We start from the raw sequence: 17714 nt of genomic DNA on the forward strand, positions 1-17714 counted from the left end.
ATCTTAGAAATATATAGATTTATAATTTCCTTCTTAGAGCATCTATCACCTATGTCCACAATTTATACCATCTGAGGTGGTAACCCCACTGAACAGGCCACTTGCTTCTTACACTGTCAAAAAAAAAGAAAAGGGCTCAGATTGTGACCCCTCATAAGTGTAAGTGTGTATCTACCCTTCTCCTTTACCCTTAACAACACTCACAAGAAGGGTCATCTGTTTCCATTGGTTTAACCAAAGCAAGCCCTGCAAAGGTGTGTGTTTTGCCATGGACCCAAGAAAGAAAAGAAGTAGAAGAAGCACTGATGAGAAACAAAGAAGATCACTTTGGGAAGAAGAGAGAGAGAGAGAGAGAGGTGTCATAGTTCCAAGTCCACAAGATACAAGAGCACTCTTTCCCATGTGAGAGGGGCCATATAGATGTCTTTATTTTCTTTATTGAAGTGGAGGGTCTCCTCTCTCTCTCTCTCTCTCTCTCTCTCTCTCAATTTTGCTTTTCCTAGACTCTCTTTAAGACTATAAATCTTGGGCTGGGGGGGGGGGCGGAGGGGAGGGGAGATGGAAGGAATAAAGCAGACAAAAGCTTCAATGATTCCTCTCCACACTACATATCTGCAATCATATATTATTATACTCATCATTGTTGTTAATGATCACTTCCCTTCTATTATCTGGAAGCATAATGATTCAGCTATAATCACAGATTAGCTTTACCAACTCTTTAGAAGAAAGAGAGAGAGAAGATAGCATCAGGATTTGTGATACACCAGTGATGTAATGCACCCATTTCAGATGCTGTTTACCATGTCAGTAAATACCCAGCCTGCCTTTTAGCTGCAGTGTGGGTGGTCCTCTGCTATCTGAATCAGTGGGCAGCCTCTGATGTCCAGAGATTTCATCAAATATTCATACATACATCATTGAGGCCTAAATTCTATGGTTATTTTCTTGAGGGATAATTAATGTATAAAGACTCACTGAATCATTATCTATTTTTATATAGATACTCTTATTTATTTTTGACCCTGCATCTTGTAAAACTTCATATATGCCCACTAATGCTAGTTTTTTTTATTTTTATTCTTCAGTTAATTTAAAGCAGTTTGAGGCTATCTATGTCTATCACAAGAGAGATATTAAGTAATCGAAAGGCGAAGTATAATAAAAAAGTAAACAAGGGAGCCTAGGTAAAGATGAGCTTAGTTGAGATATTTAAGATATAATTTAGTAAAAAAAACTTAAGCTATTAGGTAACGCATCGTCGGCCGGCTTAATCGAACCTAAACCTAGTACATGAGTAGGCCTAATCACATCAAGCCAGGCTCACCTGGTCAAGCCCAAACTTTTGAATAGTGCCACTTTAAACTTTAATTATTTTTCCCCCAACCTTTGAAAACTTTAAAATATAACTCCGTAGCCAATGAGCCAGGCAGTCAGTCCCATGCTAATGGAATTTAAAAGCCTCTCTGTCTGTCTCTCTCTCTGTGTCTCTGTCTCTGTCTCTCTCTCTCTACAAAGAGGACCCACAAACTTCCCCCCAATTAAAACCCCCTTGATCTAAAACCCCCCAACCTCCTCTTCCCCCTTGTAAAGCAAAGCAGAGAGTAGCAGAGCAAAAAAGATTAGTGGAGAAACCAAAAAAACTCCTACTTCTACCCCCCTTCTTCCTTCTATGTGAAGTCTCTTCTCCCAAAGATGCCTCTTTCTCCAAATCCACTCTCCTCTGAAGCTTCTCAGATTCTCCCACCTTTCCCTTTCCTTTGCCTTATACCTCCACTCCTCGCCTCCTTCCCCTAGACTCAATTCCCCAAAGATGTCTCCTTTCCTACTCCTGACCACCTTCTTCTTCTTGTTTTTCTTCTCTTCTCTTCTTGGCCATGGCTACTCCAATCCCTTGCACGGAGACGCCATTGCCTTGGCTTCTCTGGCGGAAGCCATCCACTCCTCAGACCCCGAATTGGGTACTTGGGATACCTCCAATCCGAGCTTGATCTGCTCGTGGCTCGGCGTGCGTTGCGATCACGGCCGCGTCGTCGCAGTGGACATCTCCAACATGAGCATTTCCGCGTCTCTCGCGCTCGAAATCTCCGGCCTCAACTCGCTTGTCAACTTCTCCATTGCAGGGAATAAGTTCGAAGGCAAGATTAGCTTCGCCAAATTGCCAAAGCTGCGGTTTTTGAACATATCCGGCAACCTGTTCGACGGAAGTCTTGACTGGGACTTCGCGACCTTGCCGAGCTTGGAGGTGTTCGACGCCTACGACAACAACTTTACGGCGCCGCTGCCTCTCGGGGTGGTGAAATTGGCGAGGATTAGGTACTTGGATCTTGGTGGGAACTACTTTTATGGAAAGATTCCTCCGAGCTACGGAAGCATGGCGGCGTTGGAGTACCTCTCGGTCAATGGCAACGACCTCAGCGGTGGAATTCCTGCAGAGTTGGGTAATCTTACAAGCTTGAAGCAGCTATACCTGGGCTACTACAACGTGTTCGACGGTGGGATTCCATTAGAGCTCGGAAAGTTGGCAAATTTAGCCCACCTCGACCTCTCCAGCTGCGGCCTGAAGGGCGAGATCCCGGCGGAGATCGGCTACTTGGTGTCTTTAGACACCCTATTCCTCCACACCAACAGACTGTCCGGTCCGATCCCGGCGTCGCTCGGCAACCTCACCGGGCTCGTCTTGCTCGACTTGTCGAACAACGCGCTCACGGGGGAGATCCCAGCCGAGCTCGCCGCGCTCTCGCGGCTGAGCCTACTGAACCTGTTCATGAACCGACTCCATGGCTCAGTCCCTGACTTCATCGCGGAGCTCCCGCAGCTGGACACGCTGCAGCTGTTCATGAACAACTTCACCGGCGCCGTCCCCGGCCGGCTGGGGTCGAACGCGCGCATCCGAGTGCTGGACCTTTCTTCGAACAAGCTCAACGGCGCGATCCCGGGTAATCTCTGTCCCTCTAACGGGCTAAAGGTGCTGATCCTGCTGAAGAATTTCTTGTTCGGTCCGGTCCCGGAGAGCTTGGGCAAGTGTTTGAGCTTGGCCAGAGTGAGACTGGGACAAAATTATCTCAACGGTAGTATTCCCCCAGGCTTGCTCTATTTGCCTCAGTTGAATCTTTTGGAGCTCCAGAATAATTACCTCACTGGACCCATATCAGAGAATCCATATAGTAGCCAAAGCCCGACCCAATTGGCGCAGCTCAATTTATCCAACAACTTGCTCTCTGGTCCAATCCCTGACTCCGTTTCAAACCTCTCTTCCCTCCAAACTTTGTTGCTCAGTGGGAACCGGCTCGGCGGCTCCATCCCCACCGCGATCGGCCGGCTCGGCCAGGTCGTCAAGCTCGACCTGAGCGGCAACGAGTTGAGCGGCGGGATCCCACCGGAGATCGGGAATTGCACCCAGCTCACCTATCTTGACCTCAGCCAGAATAACCTTTCAGGCCAGATTCCGCCGGAGATTGCTCGGATCGGGATCCTGAATTATCTCAATCTGTCAAGGAATCATCTTGGTCAGTCAATCCCGGCGTCCATCGGCGCGATGCGGAGTCTGACGGCCGCGGATTTCTCGTTCAACGATTTGTCGGGCCGGCTGCCGGACACGGGGCAATTGGCGTACTTGAACGCGTCGGCGTTCGCCGGAAACCCCCGGCTCTGCGGGCCGGTGGTGAACAACCCGTGCAACTACACGGCCGGCCCGGCCCGGCCGCCGCGCCTCCCGGGGGACTTCAAGCTGGTCTTCGCCCTGGGGCTCCTCCTCTGCTCCCTTCTGTTCGCCGCCGCGGCGGCGTTGCGGGCCCGATCGTTCAGGGGTGGGCCCGGCCGGGGTGACACGTGGCGACTGACGGCGTTCCAGAAGGTGGACTTCGGCGTGTCGGATGTGCTCGAGTGCATGAAGGAGGGGAACGTGGTCGGGCGGGGTGGGGCCGGGGTGGTCTACGTGGGCAGGACCAACGGCGGCGACGCGATCGCCGTGAAGCGGCTGATGGGCCTCGGTGGCGGCGGGGGACACGACCACGGGTTCCGGGCAGAGGTGAAGACGCTGGGGAGCATCCGGCACCGGAACATCGTGCGGCTGCTGGCGTTCTGCACGAATCACGAGGCGAACGTGCTGGTGTACGAGTACATGAGCAACGGGAGCCTGGGGGAGTTGCTGCACGGGAAGGGAGGGGGATTCCTGGGGTGGGACCGCAGGTACAGGATAGCGCTGGAGGCGGCCAGGGGTCTATGTTACCTGCACCACGACTGCAGTCCCATGATCGTACACCGGGACGTCAAGTCCAACAACATCCTCCTGGGCGACAACTTTGAGGCACACGTGGCGGACTTCGGCCTCGCCAAGTTCCTCCAGGACGGAGCTGCCTCCGAGTGCATGTCCGCCGTCGCTGGCTCCTACGGCTACATCGCTCCCGGTACCCAAATCTCAAACACTCTCCAATTCAATTACTACCGTCTGATTCCTCCTATATTAATTATATGTTTATTCTGTCTTTTTTTCAATATATACATATATATACTGTCGCTCTATATGTTTCATTTAAAATTGTTTGTAGATTAAATGACAATTTTAACCCTTATTTATGCTACGTTGGGGGGGGTGTAGACAGTAGACACCCCCTTCCCGGGTAGGGCCCACGAGCTCCGCCCACCTGTTACGGTGCCGGGAAGTCGTACATCGGAAATGGAAGTCCGAGTCACGGCCTTGAAGGCCGACACGGCAGTCTCTGACACTTGGCCTCTCTACTCAGAAAGCCGATCAGTGGCAATGGTAACAGTGCCCCACTTTGCCGAAAGTGACTTCCCTGCCCGAAACCCCCCGTATTCAGTAATTGGTAAAGCAGCAACGGCATGGGTTTAAGACTAATCCAACTACCGATATCTTTTGATCCATGCGAAGAATTTTCCTTGGGTTTACCGAAACTAGTCATCTATGCAGTCTCCAAAGATTTGACGGGGGATACGCTTGCCTCGGGATTCGGAGAGTATGTGTACTTAGCTAGCCTCCACTTAAGACCACCTACATTTTACACATATTATAGAAAACCTCTTATGTTTTAATATATTTATAAATCAACCTCTTCTTTTATAGATTTTTTGTATAAAAAAATTTAGAAAAAAGAAACCACTGGGCGTACGCGTATACTCTATGTGAATATTTTGTAAATATTTATAAACAGAAAGTTGATAGTATAGAATGTACTTCAGAAACATTTTTTTCTTTAAATGTACTAACTTTTTATATCCATTTTTTGTGTGTGCAGAGTACGCGTATACTCTCAGAGTAGATGAGAAGAGTGACGTCTACAGCTACGGAGTTGTCCTACTCGAGCTCATCACCGGACTGCGCCCGGTCGGAGAATTTGGCGACGGAGTGGATATAGTCCAGTGGGCTAAGAGGATCACAAACTGCAGCAGGGAAAATGTCACTGGAATAGTAGACTCAAGGCTAAGCACAGTTCCTATAGATGAAGTGATGCATGTGTTCTTTGTTGCAATGCTCTGTGTTCAGGAGAACAGCGTGGAACGGCCGACGATGCGTGAGGTGGTCCAGATGCTATCGGAGTTCCCCCGACACGCAACCGAGGAACGGCGATCCCCCTCGCCGTCAGTGACAGCGCAAGAGAAGGGTAGCCCCAGCAAGGAGACCAACTGCTACAAGCTCTTCCCTGATCTGTTGACTTAAAAAGCCTTGAAGATTGATTAATAACCCTGTTATTCTTATGAGTTTGCAACTTTTATATTCCAATTTCTTATTTTGTATAGAGGGGTTACTGATATGCGTCCATGTAGAGTTGTGCCTGGCTATAATTAGCATTGCCAAATGAGGCTCTCCATGCATGGGGTGGTCCATGTACAATAGTCTTCCATCATAGCATTTTGCTTTTGTAATCTTTGTAATCCTTAGCCACCATCTGTTGTCTTTGATAGTTTATATTTGGTAGCTTATTAGTGTTGTAACATCTACATGTGGATTGTCATCATTTGGAGGAGGAACTAATTATGGGTCTTTATGTTGTCCCTGTTGGAACTTTGATGAGATTGTGACATTGTCTATAGACTCTGTACCTTTTGGTTATATGTTCTTGAAGAAATTTGAATTCCTTATAAAACTATCGTTATGCAATCATTTATTACCTTTAACCTTCTATCTTTCACCACTCTTTCCTTGCTAAAAAAATTGATATTTGATGATTTCAAATAATTTAAAAACCAGAAAGTAAAATATTGCTAAAACTAGTTAATGCAAGATGTTAGGATATTCGTATGTATATCTATGTAAAAGTAGGCATGAAAGGGATAAGAATTTTGCAGTTTACAGCAACAAAGAATGATCTTTCATGCTTCATAAATGAATATTTTACACATAATGAGTTGGCAACCGAGCAAGAAACCAGACTGCAGGAAATTTCTGCAGTCAGAGCAGTAGAAAATCTGCTGTCAGAATGGCCACTTAGGAACACTTGCTACCTTTATCTTTCTCCTTTAATCAATATAACTATTCTTTTCTTTTCTTTTTTTCTTTTTCACTTTTTTTAGTTTTCCAGAATTTATTCCCTCCTCTTTTTTTTTTCTTTTTTTTTCTTTGCCTCTTGTCTTCCTTACTTTACTCACCTTGTTTGACACTTGACAGTGATACTAAAGTTCTTGCAATTGAAAAGAAAAGGAACCAAGAATAAATCATAATCCAATTGACTTTTAATATGTTTTATTTTATCTGCATCTCACTAATTGTTCAAAAATTTTACTTCATGGAATTCTTCTGTCAGTCTAAATTACTGCTATATATCAGCAGTATGTCTAAAGAAAAGGAAATGTAGCACTTCATCTTCAAATATTTGCATATAATTTAGCAATGTTGTTGTGTTCCACCACATCCCAATGTGATGGTTTGATGGTGCTGGAAAGTTAGGACTTGTTTAGTTTGCCATTAACACTGTCTTATCATGTTAGTCTCCCTTCCAATATGAAAGCATTAGTTTAATGCACTGCTTCTTTCTTAAAATCATTACTGGCTTCTTAAATTCTTGACATGGTTTCTTTGAATAGTACATCATTATTTTGCCTGGTCTGCATTTTTTGGGACTCAATATTTAATAAATAGGAGTATATTCTTCTTTGGTAAACCTATGATTTACTATCTCAGTCACGAAAAATAGCCGTTATGGTAAATTAGAGTAAGATTGCATACATCTCGCCTTATCTGGACACACGAATAACTCTCTAGTTAATCCCTTATATTCTTACAATCAAGAATTCCAATTTTGTATCTTTTTTTGTTCTCTTTGTTCCTTATGATTCTATGCCTGGTTTAATTTAGTTGTTCAGTAGTACCTTTTTTCCCCCATAAGAGTGACAGAGAAAGTGAAGTACTTGGTATTGAATTAGGAAGGTCAAAAATCACAGATATATGCATGGCTTTTCTGCTTCTGCTTTAACTTTATATCTTTGTAGACCATACAATTAGGGGACCCTTTTCTTTTGGGAATGAAGTGACCATACAAATAAAATTATCCTTTTGGTAATTACTCAAATTCTCACTTACACAGATCAACTGATAGGGAAATGCTGATGCACAGATAAATAGAAATATTTTGTTTTTTTTTTCATTTTTTTGGGCCATTTTTTTGAAAGTTTGAAGACAAATGTAAGGGAGATTCAGGATTCAAAATGCAGTAATTGAATTCAAAGTAGCAAAAAAAAAAAACAGAGTAAACTGCAATAAACACATAATGTAGAGTGTGAAATAAAAAAGTCCCTTTTTTAACTAGAGGAAATTTTTATCAAGAAAATAACTAGAAGAAATTAACCGTGTTTCATTCAAAACCTAACGGATTAATTCACTTCATCCAATGAATCTATCTCTTCAAATCATATATGTAGTTTAACAACTGCAGTTCAGATCGAATTATAATATGCCAGTTAAACTTAGCGGATTAATTCACTTCATTTGATGGATCTATCTCTTTAGATCATATATGAAGTTTAACAACTGCAGTTCAGCTCGAATTACAATTTGCCAGTTAAACTGTTGCATTCTGATTGAGAAAGCAAGGGAAAACAACAAGCTTTGCACTATGTATTCAAGTTCAATCATTCAATCAGGAGAAATTGTAATTATATTGTCGGTGTCACATCTATCATGCATTATTAGGTCTTGGCAGGCTTTGATTTCTTCCTTAGGCAGTAGCTATTATCTTGTTGAAGATGGACCAGGGGATGCTCATCAGAGCCTAAGTAGCCATGTTTTCTTGTTGGCCTTATATTGCTTTTGTAATAATAGCATCTATAGTTTTGTATCATAATTCTTTTTCCCTTTGAAGCTAAGAGTGTTACCAACCTGTTATGATTTTTTTCCCTATTTTTCTGATGGATAAATAGGCTACTGGCTTCTAGTTTCTGACAAAATCATATGGGCCCATTTACAGGTTTCACGCAATCATTAAATGAAGGAACTTGAGTTTTCCAAATCATCTGGATCTCTTCACATTCATGAACATACTAGTCTTTTTAAGGCAATTGCTTCTCTTTCTTGCCTGAAATAATGCTATCTCCACAAACGTGTTCAGTAAGAAGCTAGACTCAGATCCTCGATTCTATTTCTTTCTCCTCTGAATTCTTACAGCTGTTCTAGTATGGGGTCTGATCATAATATTGCGGAAGTCAGATGTGATTTAGAAATTATTTTGGGCCATGCTTGCAGCCTTCCATCAGTTAATAAAATATATATAACATTGCTTTTGTCAGCTTTTCTTTTTAACAATGTCATATTGAGAAAAAATTTAGCTTACTACCTCACCGGCTCGACTTTTTTATTCCTTTAAGTACATATTTACTGTTAGATTACAGACACAAACCATTTCTGATGTCTGTGAGATGTTTGGCTTTTTTAATGCAGGTGGTAGTGTAAGTTTTATGAGAGAAATAAAAGGAGAGGAGATTCCTAAGTGCTCCCATGCTCTTTAGGCTTCAATAGTTCAAGTTGATGGGTTCATTCAAGTAATTATTCCTTTCTTCACAGTGAAGTTATACGAAAGAGCTGAAATGGAAATACCACTAGCTCACCTTGGAAGGATCAGTTCATGAAGCTTCTGTCTCTGTAATAGCAGGTTAGCCATTTGATTCTCCCTAATTTTAATCTGTTTAGCTTCTAAATTCGGTTGACGTATGCTCATCTCGCAAAAATTGTATTGAGGCAATAAAGAGAATGCCTCACATCTGTTTGTTAATTTCAATTCAATTTGCTGCTTATGTTTCTTTGTATGTTCATTTTTTTCAGCTCTCCAGATACCTACATTTTGATTGCTTACTAGGTTCCCCCCTACCATTATACCTTTTTCTGCAAGCAATCAGGATTCTTGTTGTCATAATATTTTACTGTTACTTTTTCTTCCTCTTTCATGAATTCTTTGTGAAATCAGAAGACTGCACTAAACTGAACATAGTTTATATTCTTCCTCAATTTGCTACTTATTGTTTATTTTATTTTTAATTTCAATTGTGGATGTTTCTTTCCTTGGAAGTGCTCCAGATCACCAAAGCTCTTCAGAAGTGAAAATAATCTGAATTCTGGATCAGAACTAGAGTGCCTGAATTGCTCCTACCTGTGTAAGCCAATACTTTCAGCTAGACGTTATTGCAGAAGGATCAATTTGGACTTGGAATAGTGTAGTTGGAACTTGCAATGAGTAGCATTGGCCAGAGGCCAAAATTTTGGAGAGAAAACCTGACAACATCTGAACTAATTGGTGGGGAATCTTCTTGGAAGGATTTTGGCGCATCCATGAATGCTATCTCTGTTGGTTTTGTCGCGACAGCGATCTTAGTGTCTATGTTCCTCATCATGGCCATCTTTGAACATTTGCTTAAGCCAAAGCTCTCAGAATCAGCAACTCAAGATGATGTTCTTAGTTCCATGCACACTGGCCAACCTCATGTTCAGATGAATTCACTTGGCAAGATCAGTAATTCACTATCTGTAAGTCAAATTTCAGAACATTTTCAGTGTTCTCTGGAACAATGTTTCATATACATTATCCTTCTTCCTTGAGTTTTTATTTATCTTCTTTTGTCCAAATATGACAGGTAACAGTACCATATCAGCCAGGTTTCTCTGTTTTGATGCCTGGGCAATTATATCCTACCTATCTTGCTCAGCCAGCTCCTCTCCCTTGCTCAAGAGAAGAAATATACTGGCCATCCCATGCCCACCATACCTTCATCTCTCAGTAACACCTTACTTGATTCCATGCTTGGCTATATAATAAGATGTATAATTTTTTTTTCTCACCATTCTTGCACCAAAATGAAGCTGGTAGTACCAACAGTCTCATTTTTCACTTGTTTTGTTCTCTCAGATCCATGGAGGAGATCAAGCAGTAATGGTTACTCATCTCCCAAAGCCAACCTTTGCTATTGTTGTGTATTAATATGCCTGGAGAAGAAAGGTCACCTTTGAGCATAGTTATTACATGTCAAGCTGAAAATAATTTTATTTCATTTATTCAAGATTTGCCATTTGGGTCAAGAATCGCATGCATAAGCATCTAAATTGAATAAGCCACTATGTGGTACTCTAGGTTCAATCTCGTATACATGAACAGAGAGGGCACAAAAGAACATTCATTTGCTTACAGAAAATGAAAAAAAAAATTCTGAACACAACAGTACCAAGAAATGATTCTTTGAACAAGATTGTAATGTACATGAAAAGGTGAAGATCATAACTCCCAAACAGCTGCAGATGGTACGCCGCAATAAGGCTACACTCAAGACATCCAAACTACGATTCTACCTGTGCATAGAAGTTGGCTCCCATTTAATATGAGTAAATTTCTCCATTGCAGAATTGCTTCTATCATTGCTCTTCCAACTAATAATCGTCATCAGGCAGCATAGCTGTCAAGAGTGAGTACTTAACACGCAGTGAGATCTTACCCCTCTCTAGATTCAGCTTTGCACCAGAGACCACCCAATATCCCGGCATGTCCTGTGGACCACGTACCATCTCAGTTGTATCAACAAACTTAAGCAGCTTCGGCGTCTGCACTGGAACTGGTGGTCCACCAGGATACACTGCCGAGTTGATAATCACGTCTGCAGGACGAGGTGGCGGCTTCTGTGCTGCCACAGAAAAATGAGTGCTGATCAGAGTGGAGATTAGGCCAGATTTTTGGACCAAGTTCGGTGATCCTTCCCATTCAGGATTCCTGACTGAAACTGCATTGCAAACTTTTGAGAAGTAGAGCCGGAGAAAAAGGACTTTCTTGAAGCCATGACTGCCTACATATAACTGAGCCCCAGTCACAATGGAAGAATCTTCGGAGTCGACTGGTGCTGTGCAGACATGGGAGAAGTATTTCCACTGAATCGGTTCATAATACTTGCGGTCATATGTCAGATCAGCACTGTAGTTAATAGGATCGTCCTGAAGCTGGAAGGTTTGAGGAAGGGAACAGAGATGTTGGAGATGGATTGCTAATCTATTGCTACTCTTTCCTTCCAGATACAACCGTAGACCAGTGACAGGTCTTTTGCCCACATCAACCTGCATTGAATCTCATTAGAGGCCATAAGATGAAAATAACGCATAGAAAGGAATGACCATCCAAACACAATCTCAAATTATAGCAGACTTTTTGTTGGCTGTCATTTAACAAACAAAAGAGAACTTTTCAGATGAGCTTTTCTTGATACAAGAACAACCAAAAGAAAAAGGCCCTAACAGGGTTTCACTTCAGGATCTTCTTTAACATTATCATCCGTAATGCACTCAACACAAAATTGAACAAATCAAATCTCGACATTCAGGGACAATTAACTTGAAAAGGAATATTTACATTTTCACATAAAGAGTCGCAATCTTTTTATCACAAATTGATTAGAACATTCAAACAAATTCATGTTTGCTTTGAAATACTTGAAAGTTGATCCCAAGGCATTATAAATAATGTTGAATTTCAGCCCCTATCCTCTCCATTCAATTCCTCTCGCAATTTCCTGACATGCTCTAAATAATATCATAAAGATATCTTGCTCGACCGTTGTTTTTTCTTGAAAACAGGTCTTAAATGACAATATCAGCTAATGAATGGAGATGTTAGGAATCTATATGATCCAGCATATGTTATTCTTTCAACTATTTTTTTTAAAAAAAAATGCCTAGCAATGTTTTCATTGAACTGCATAAAATAGCACTCAACCACCCCACCCCACCCCTCCTAATTATGAAACTATTATAAAAAGGACTAGCAATGCAGTGCAGATACTAAGATACAGCAAGATGGGAGTAAAGTTTTAAAACAATTAGGTACCTACCAAACTGGTACAGACATAAAGCTTTGGACCCATGAAAGTGATATGCAGAGATGCAATACTCTGTTTTCTCCGCTGTGGTCCAAGGGGAAGGTCACTATAGACAGGTGCCCATTGTCTTGGCAACTGAAACTCCAAAAACTGATGAAGCTCTTCGAGTGGTGGCTTATCTGAAGTCAAGAGAAGTTTCTTACTAACAAAACAAAAGCAGCAAACATCAAAGGCCTTGATAACACATAAAATTTTAAAGAAGCCCTAAAATTGCTCCCTCTTCTTCAATGCGCAATGTAGACAAAGTAAAGTACACCTGAACTCCAGATACTTCAATGATAATAATCTTGCAAAATGTTTCAGTTTGTAACAAAAGATTCATTAACCCCAGTTTGCAGTAATGATTCCTAACTTATTACAAACAAAAGTTTGTACTTACAACGTAGATATTGATTGATGGCATGGCTTAAGAATCCACTGCCAGGAACTCCATTCAAGAGAGAAGTAATTGGCAGAAAGGTCATCGAGATAACATCAGGTTCAAACTGAATAGTATTCAACCACTCAGTATGGGATAAATCTGTATTATCTTTCCCGCCTCTACGCTTAAAAGTTTTCGTAATGTCCTGAAATTAGGTACAAAATATACAGAATAAAATTTTGTTCAGTCAGTCATAACATATTGGCAAAATAGAGGGCAGCGGAGAACATTATCTTCAAAATGGGATACCTCCTTTGTAGAGTAAGAGCTTGACGGACTGGAGTCAGCAAATCGCAGCCGTTGCTCTCTCATATCAACCTGCACAAGTTACTATTAAATGCTTGATACTTGAGACACAAAAGACATGCAACAGAAGTTGGAAAGAAGATAGAACAGACATGCACTGTGTGGCTGCAATATATATATTTACATGTACATGTATAATATACATACATACATACATATATATAGGGAGGGAGATATGTGCTCTATAATTCTTCATTTTAATGCCAGAGAAAGTAAAAAGGACTCAAGGAATATATGCAATTGCTGAAACACAACGTCATTGTCCGACATTGCATATTATGGACCTTGGTAAGTTTACAAGTTAGAATATACATCCTTATATTATAATGCAATGAGGATAAAAAAAGCCATCCAATAGATCTTAACACCATGCATAGAGATTAATTTATTTCTTCAACAAGATCCTAACATTGCCGAGGTTACTTGCCACATGAAGTTGAAATGAATACATCCTACTGCTCTGGAATTGCAAATTAGTTTAAATCTGTAGAAAACTAGAAACAAATTTCAGACATAAATTTGACAGAAGTGGATGCTCTTCTCAGAAGAGGGATAGGGATCCTGACATATCACAATCCTGTTGCTTCTTCTTATCAAACTCCAAAGAATATGTGATAAGTTATCTGATGGTAGAATTGGAAGATACTAAGTTCCAAGTAAGCAGGATAAAAGAAATGCTGAGAGATAAGTGGGAGCAAATACCTTCTCTTTCCCGTATGCTCCTTTATTATAGTTTACATCAAATTGACCATTTGTGTCAAGAAATCTCCTGTCTGCCAATTCCTTTAACCTCTTCTGAACTTCAATGGCTTGTAAGCTTGAGGAATGCTGCTGTTTCACATAAATTACATCCTTTCCTCCCATCTTCACACCAATAACAATATGAGTCCCAAATTTATCGATAAACCTGGAAGTGCAAAGATAGATGTTCATCAAGATTTTAAGAATTAAGGCACTAAACAAAATGTATACAAGGGAGTTTCCGGGATCTGTGATTCCTTAATCAGATTTTAAACTAGGTAATGGTACTTGGCCCTACAATAATGTCCTTATAAAAATTGCTGCACTATGACTAATAATTGTAAAATAACTCAGCAATGATGAAACAACATGCAACAACAACGTTCATTAAATAAAAGTCAATCTAACTGAGCTCACAATGAGTCATCAGGACAAAAGCAAGAGAAGTACTCAAATACACTGCAGAAACAATGGAGCAATTTTACAATGGAGAAACACTGGGACATATGAGCCTTAATCATTCTTATATTATGTCAGACTATCCATGACACATGATAAAACCAGCTGCTAACCTTGCCAAAGCAGCAGGATCCCACGTTGATGGAACAGCTTGCTTAACATGATCGCGGAGTACGATTTGAGATTTTGAGAGCGCCACAGTGTATAGGGTAATGAACCATCCGTCAAATGCAAGGGATTTGGTGTTAGCTGCATCTTTTTGCCAGCAACCAGAAAAATCAAACATATGGTTGAAGAGACCGGAGGGAATCTTGCCGGATAACAACATTTCCTGGTTGAATTGCTCTGACATCTGTGGAAAGTTGATAAGCATGAGGAAAGAAACTGAGTTCCTTGAATAATTAAAAAGATAAATTTTACTATCTAATCCATACCGGTGGTCTATTGAACTACTATAAGATTGTAGTAATTTCATTCATTTTGTGGAAGTCACAACCAACATTTTAGAAAACAGTGAACACAAGAACAAAAAAAACAGCATATGTGAGAGTTAAAAAAATGGCACTTTGCAGTTAGATAACACAGGATTCAGGGACCACCAAGGTGGTATCAGTGACAAAGGATGGATGCTCGCCCTTGGTACAATTCCTTCTTCAGCAGCATGCTGACAAGTATAATGCAGAAATTGCAGGAGACACGTAATAATATAATATGGCAATGTGATAGGCACAAGAATTCCAGGATATATGAAAGCAGAGGTGAATCATGTAATAACTAGAAAAAATTCATGTGTGATGCACGTGAGCCACCTTCCCTTCCTCTCCTCTCGCCCATTATGCCACGAGGAGGCGGGCACGATTTTCTCGGCAAGTCATCAGATTTCCAAATTGTTTGAGGAATTAGGCCTTGGGCCCAACCCTGTAGTGATCAATGGGCTGCAGATGCAGCCCAGCCTGGTTTTTTTTCTTTGTGCTTTAATTAGGCACAAGTCAAATTAAATCAAATTAGATTTTAATTTCAGAAATCATGGTTATGATTATATTAAAATATATTATTTATTTGTTATTAAAGATGATGATTTTACTTCACTACTTCACACCTAGACTAGAGATTTCAGTCATTCCATTTAGATGTTATCTTCATGCAAAATATGTGTAATAGCATAATATATGTTATGTTATCTTCATGTAATAGCATTATGTTCTCTACATGCTATAAATATATATATATATATATATATATATATATTGTGCATTGTTATTTTTCATGCAAATAGCAAGTATAATGATCATGAGCAAATAATAGGAAAATTTAAGTTGTGATTGGTATGACTTAGAGCACAGTTTCGATATAGATTGCTTCATGACTTTCTATGATAACTCAAGTCTATCTGAAAGTTTAGAAGGGCACTCCTATTTTAGATCATTGCGGGTAAGTTTGGCAAGATTAGGAAAAATCCTAAGTTAATTTGGAAAACTTTCTATGGTGATCCTAATTGGATTAGTTAAGAGAAAAAAATTCGAGCATCATCTCAAGATAAATTATAGTTGATGTGAATCCACAGAGCACATACCCAAATAAGAAAATATGGTATTTATATGAGATTATTTGTGCTCTATCATTCAGGTTATGAACATGCTTAGAGTTATCTATTTACTATATATCGTTGAGTTGATTTCTTTTAAAATCATGCTTGTGGATTTTGTATTTATTTGGCTTTTGATTAAATTCCGCTCATTGAGCTATAGTTATTGGTTCATAGAATCCCTCCTAACGTTTTAGATACTAAGTCAATGTGACAACTGAACATGGTGCACTAGAACTCTACCTCCATTTAGGATTTAACCTTCCACTTTTAGTTGTATTAGTTATTTTTGTTTCTAAAACTATGTGTTATTTTAGTTTGTTTGGTAACACATTGGAAATCACATTTGAATTTTGTTATTACCCTTTGGAGTTTTATTAATCAGTGAATTAAAGTTGGTAGATTGAATTCTTAATATTGTGGATTTTGAAAAAAAATTATTTGTTAATACTTCTGTGTCGTGACAAATCAAGTTACCATGGTGCAGTAGATAGGTGTGTTCTGCCATTTTAAGACATATTTTAACACAAGATGCAAGATATGCTACCCGTATCCAGTTAACAAAGGAAACATGCTCTGGAAAGATGATAACAGACTCTAAATGACAACGTCTTGTACCGCAAGGGATGCATTCGGTCAGTTAGTTTATCATTCTAAACGAAAGAATCACCAAAAATGGCGCTCTTTAGGCAACAACAGCATAATCCAGATGAAAAAAGAAAAAACAAAAGTCGCACAACGATGCTTCCAAATTTGATGGCAAGGAAACAATTCCACCACTAGAACCAATATTATCATATGACATGCCAACAATTAAAGCAAGAAGCATACCTGTTGAAACGACAATACATCCGACCTATATCGCATCCTCTCTCCTTTATCACACTTAATGGATTTCGGCACATCAGGGACAGCCAATCCACCAGGAAGAACAATGTCCTGCACCTCATTGCGATCGAGCTCGATCAACCACGGATCTGGTGAGTTCTTCTTGCAGTACTTGAGCCGGAGATCCGCCGCCACATCATAACCTAACCCGATCGAGTTGATTGCTATCTCCGCAGCTTTCAGCGGTGGGAGCTTAAGCGCCATTCTTGAGCATCCAAATCAGAACCCTCAAACACTTGCAGGAACCCTAGAGTTCTCGAACAAATCGTTGATTTCTCTATCAGGAAAGCTCAAAAGATCGACTCTTCCCCCCCGCAGAAAAAGAAATTGTAACTAAAAAAGCTCGAACTCTTGCGCGAACCCTAGAATGTACAGCGTGATCGGAAGCTGGCGACTTGAATTCTTCGAACAAATCGTCGATTTCTCTACTAAAAAAGCTTCAAAATTCGAATTTTTCCAAAGATTTCAGAGATCTCTCGCGAGCGCAAAGATTACCAGCCGATCATTAACCCAAAAGAATAAAAGCCTCCAAGAACCAGCTTAGTCGGATCCAAGCAAGATGGCAGCCCGGGAACCCTAGATTTTAGAAGAAGCTACTGGATTGCTTACTTCTTCTTTAAAACCTTTTTTCATGGATTCGGGGTAGTTGGCCCGAGATTTTAATAGATTTAAGACGTCGGTATTGCTGACTTTTTTCTTTTCTCTTTGGACCGGGAAATTTTAGTGGGAGAAGGGTACGGTAACGCCAGATGTAAGGCGGAATTCGAGGTTCAAGCTCACATCACCCAAGTTAACTCTCGACGTGACGTTTGGCCGATTGGAAAGATGATTCGAGATCTAGCCTTAGAAATGGATTCGCTATTAATTGATAAGTACACTCCGCGTCGTCTCTGACTGTGATGGCACTAAAGAGAGTGTCGTGTGGGGCTCGTCAACCATCCCATAGTTTTTCAA

General features: G+C 40.7%; 3 protein-coding genes across 4 annotated transcripts; 2 read left to right on the plus strand and 1 right to left on the minus strand.

Moving 5' to 3' along the window:
• Positions 1-1360: 1360 nt before the first annotated feature.
• On the plus strand, positions 1361-6015 carry LOC140798044 (uncharacterized). The gene is made up of 2 exons (XM_073151767.1): positions 1361-4409; positions 5259-6015. The coding sequence occupies exons 1-2, from the start codon at positions 1814-1816 to the stop codon at positions 5678-5680; spliced, it is 3018 nt and encodes a 1005-aa protein (XP_073007868.1). The 5' UTR covers positions 1361-1813; the 3' UTR covers positions 5681-6015.
• A 2408-nt stretch (positions 6016-8423) lies between these two features.
• LOC140797727 (uncharacterized) lies at positions 8424-10525 on the plus strand. 2 transcript variants are annotated; one of them, XM_073151365.1, is made up of 5 exons: positions 8424-8563; positions 8894-9104; positions 9519-9973; positions 10081-10223; positions 10353-10525. In XM_073151365.1, exons 3-5 carry the CDS (start codon positions 9680-9682, stop codon positions 10375-10377), a joined length of 462 nt encoding a protein of 153 aa, XP_073007466.1. In that variant the 5' UTR covers positions 8424-8563; positions 8894-9104; positions 9519-9679; the 3' UTR covers positions 10378-10525. The 2 variants fall into 2 exon arrangements, with proteins under 2 accessions (XP_073007466.1, XP_073007465.1); XM_073151364.1 differs by lacking the exon at positions 8424-8563 and having other exon boundaries at positions 9527-9973.
• Positions 10513-17435, minus strand: LOC140797726 (MACPF domain-containing protein At4g24290). The gene is made up of 7 exons (XM_073151363.1): positions 16704-17435; positions 14401-14639; positions 13790-13994; positions 13031-13099; positions 12740-12926; positions 12313-12479; positions 10513-11542 (listed from the first exon to the last, which is right to left on the minus strand). Exons 1-7 carry the CDS (start codon positions 16962-16964, stop codon positions 10868-10870), a joined length of 1803 nt encoding a protein of 600 aa, XP_073007464.1. The 5' UTR covers positions 16965-17435; the 3' UTR covers positions 10513-10867.
• Positions 17436-17714: the final 279 nt, after the last annotated feature.

Source organism: Typha latifolia, chromosome 11 (assembly GCF_019914945.1).
Source record: "Typha latifolia isolate L0001 chromosome 11, TyphaL0001v2, whole genome shotgun sequence".
NCBI classification, from domain to species: domain Eukaryota; kingdom Viridiplantae; phylum Streptophyta; class Magnoliopsida; order Poales; family Typhaceae; genus Typha; species Typha latifolia.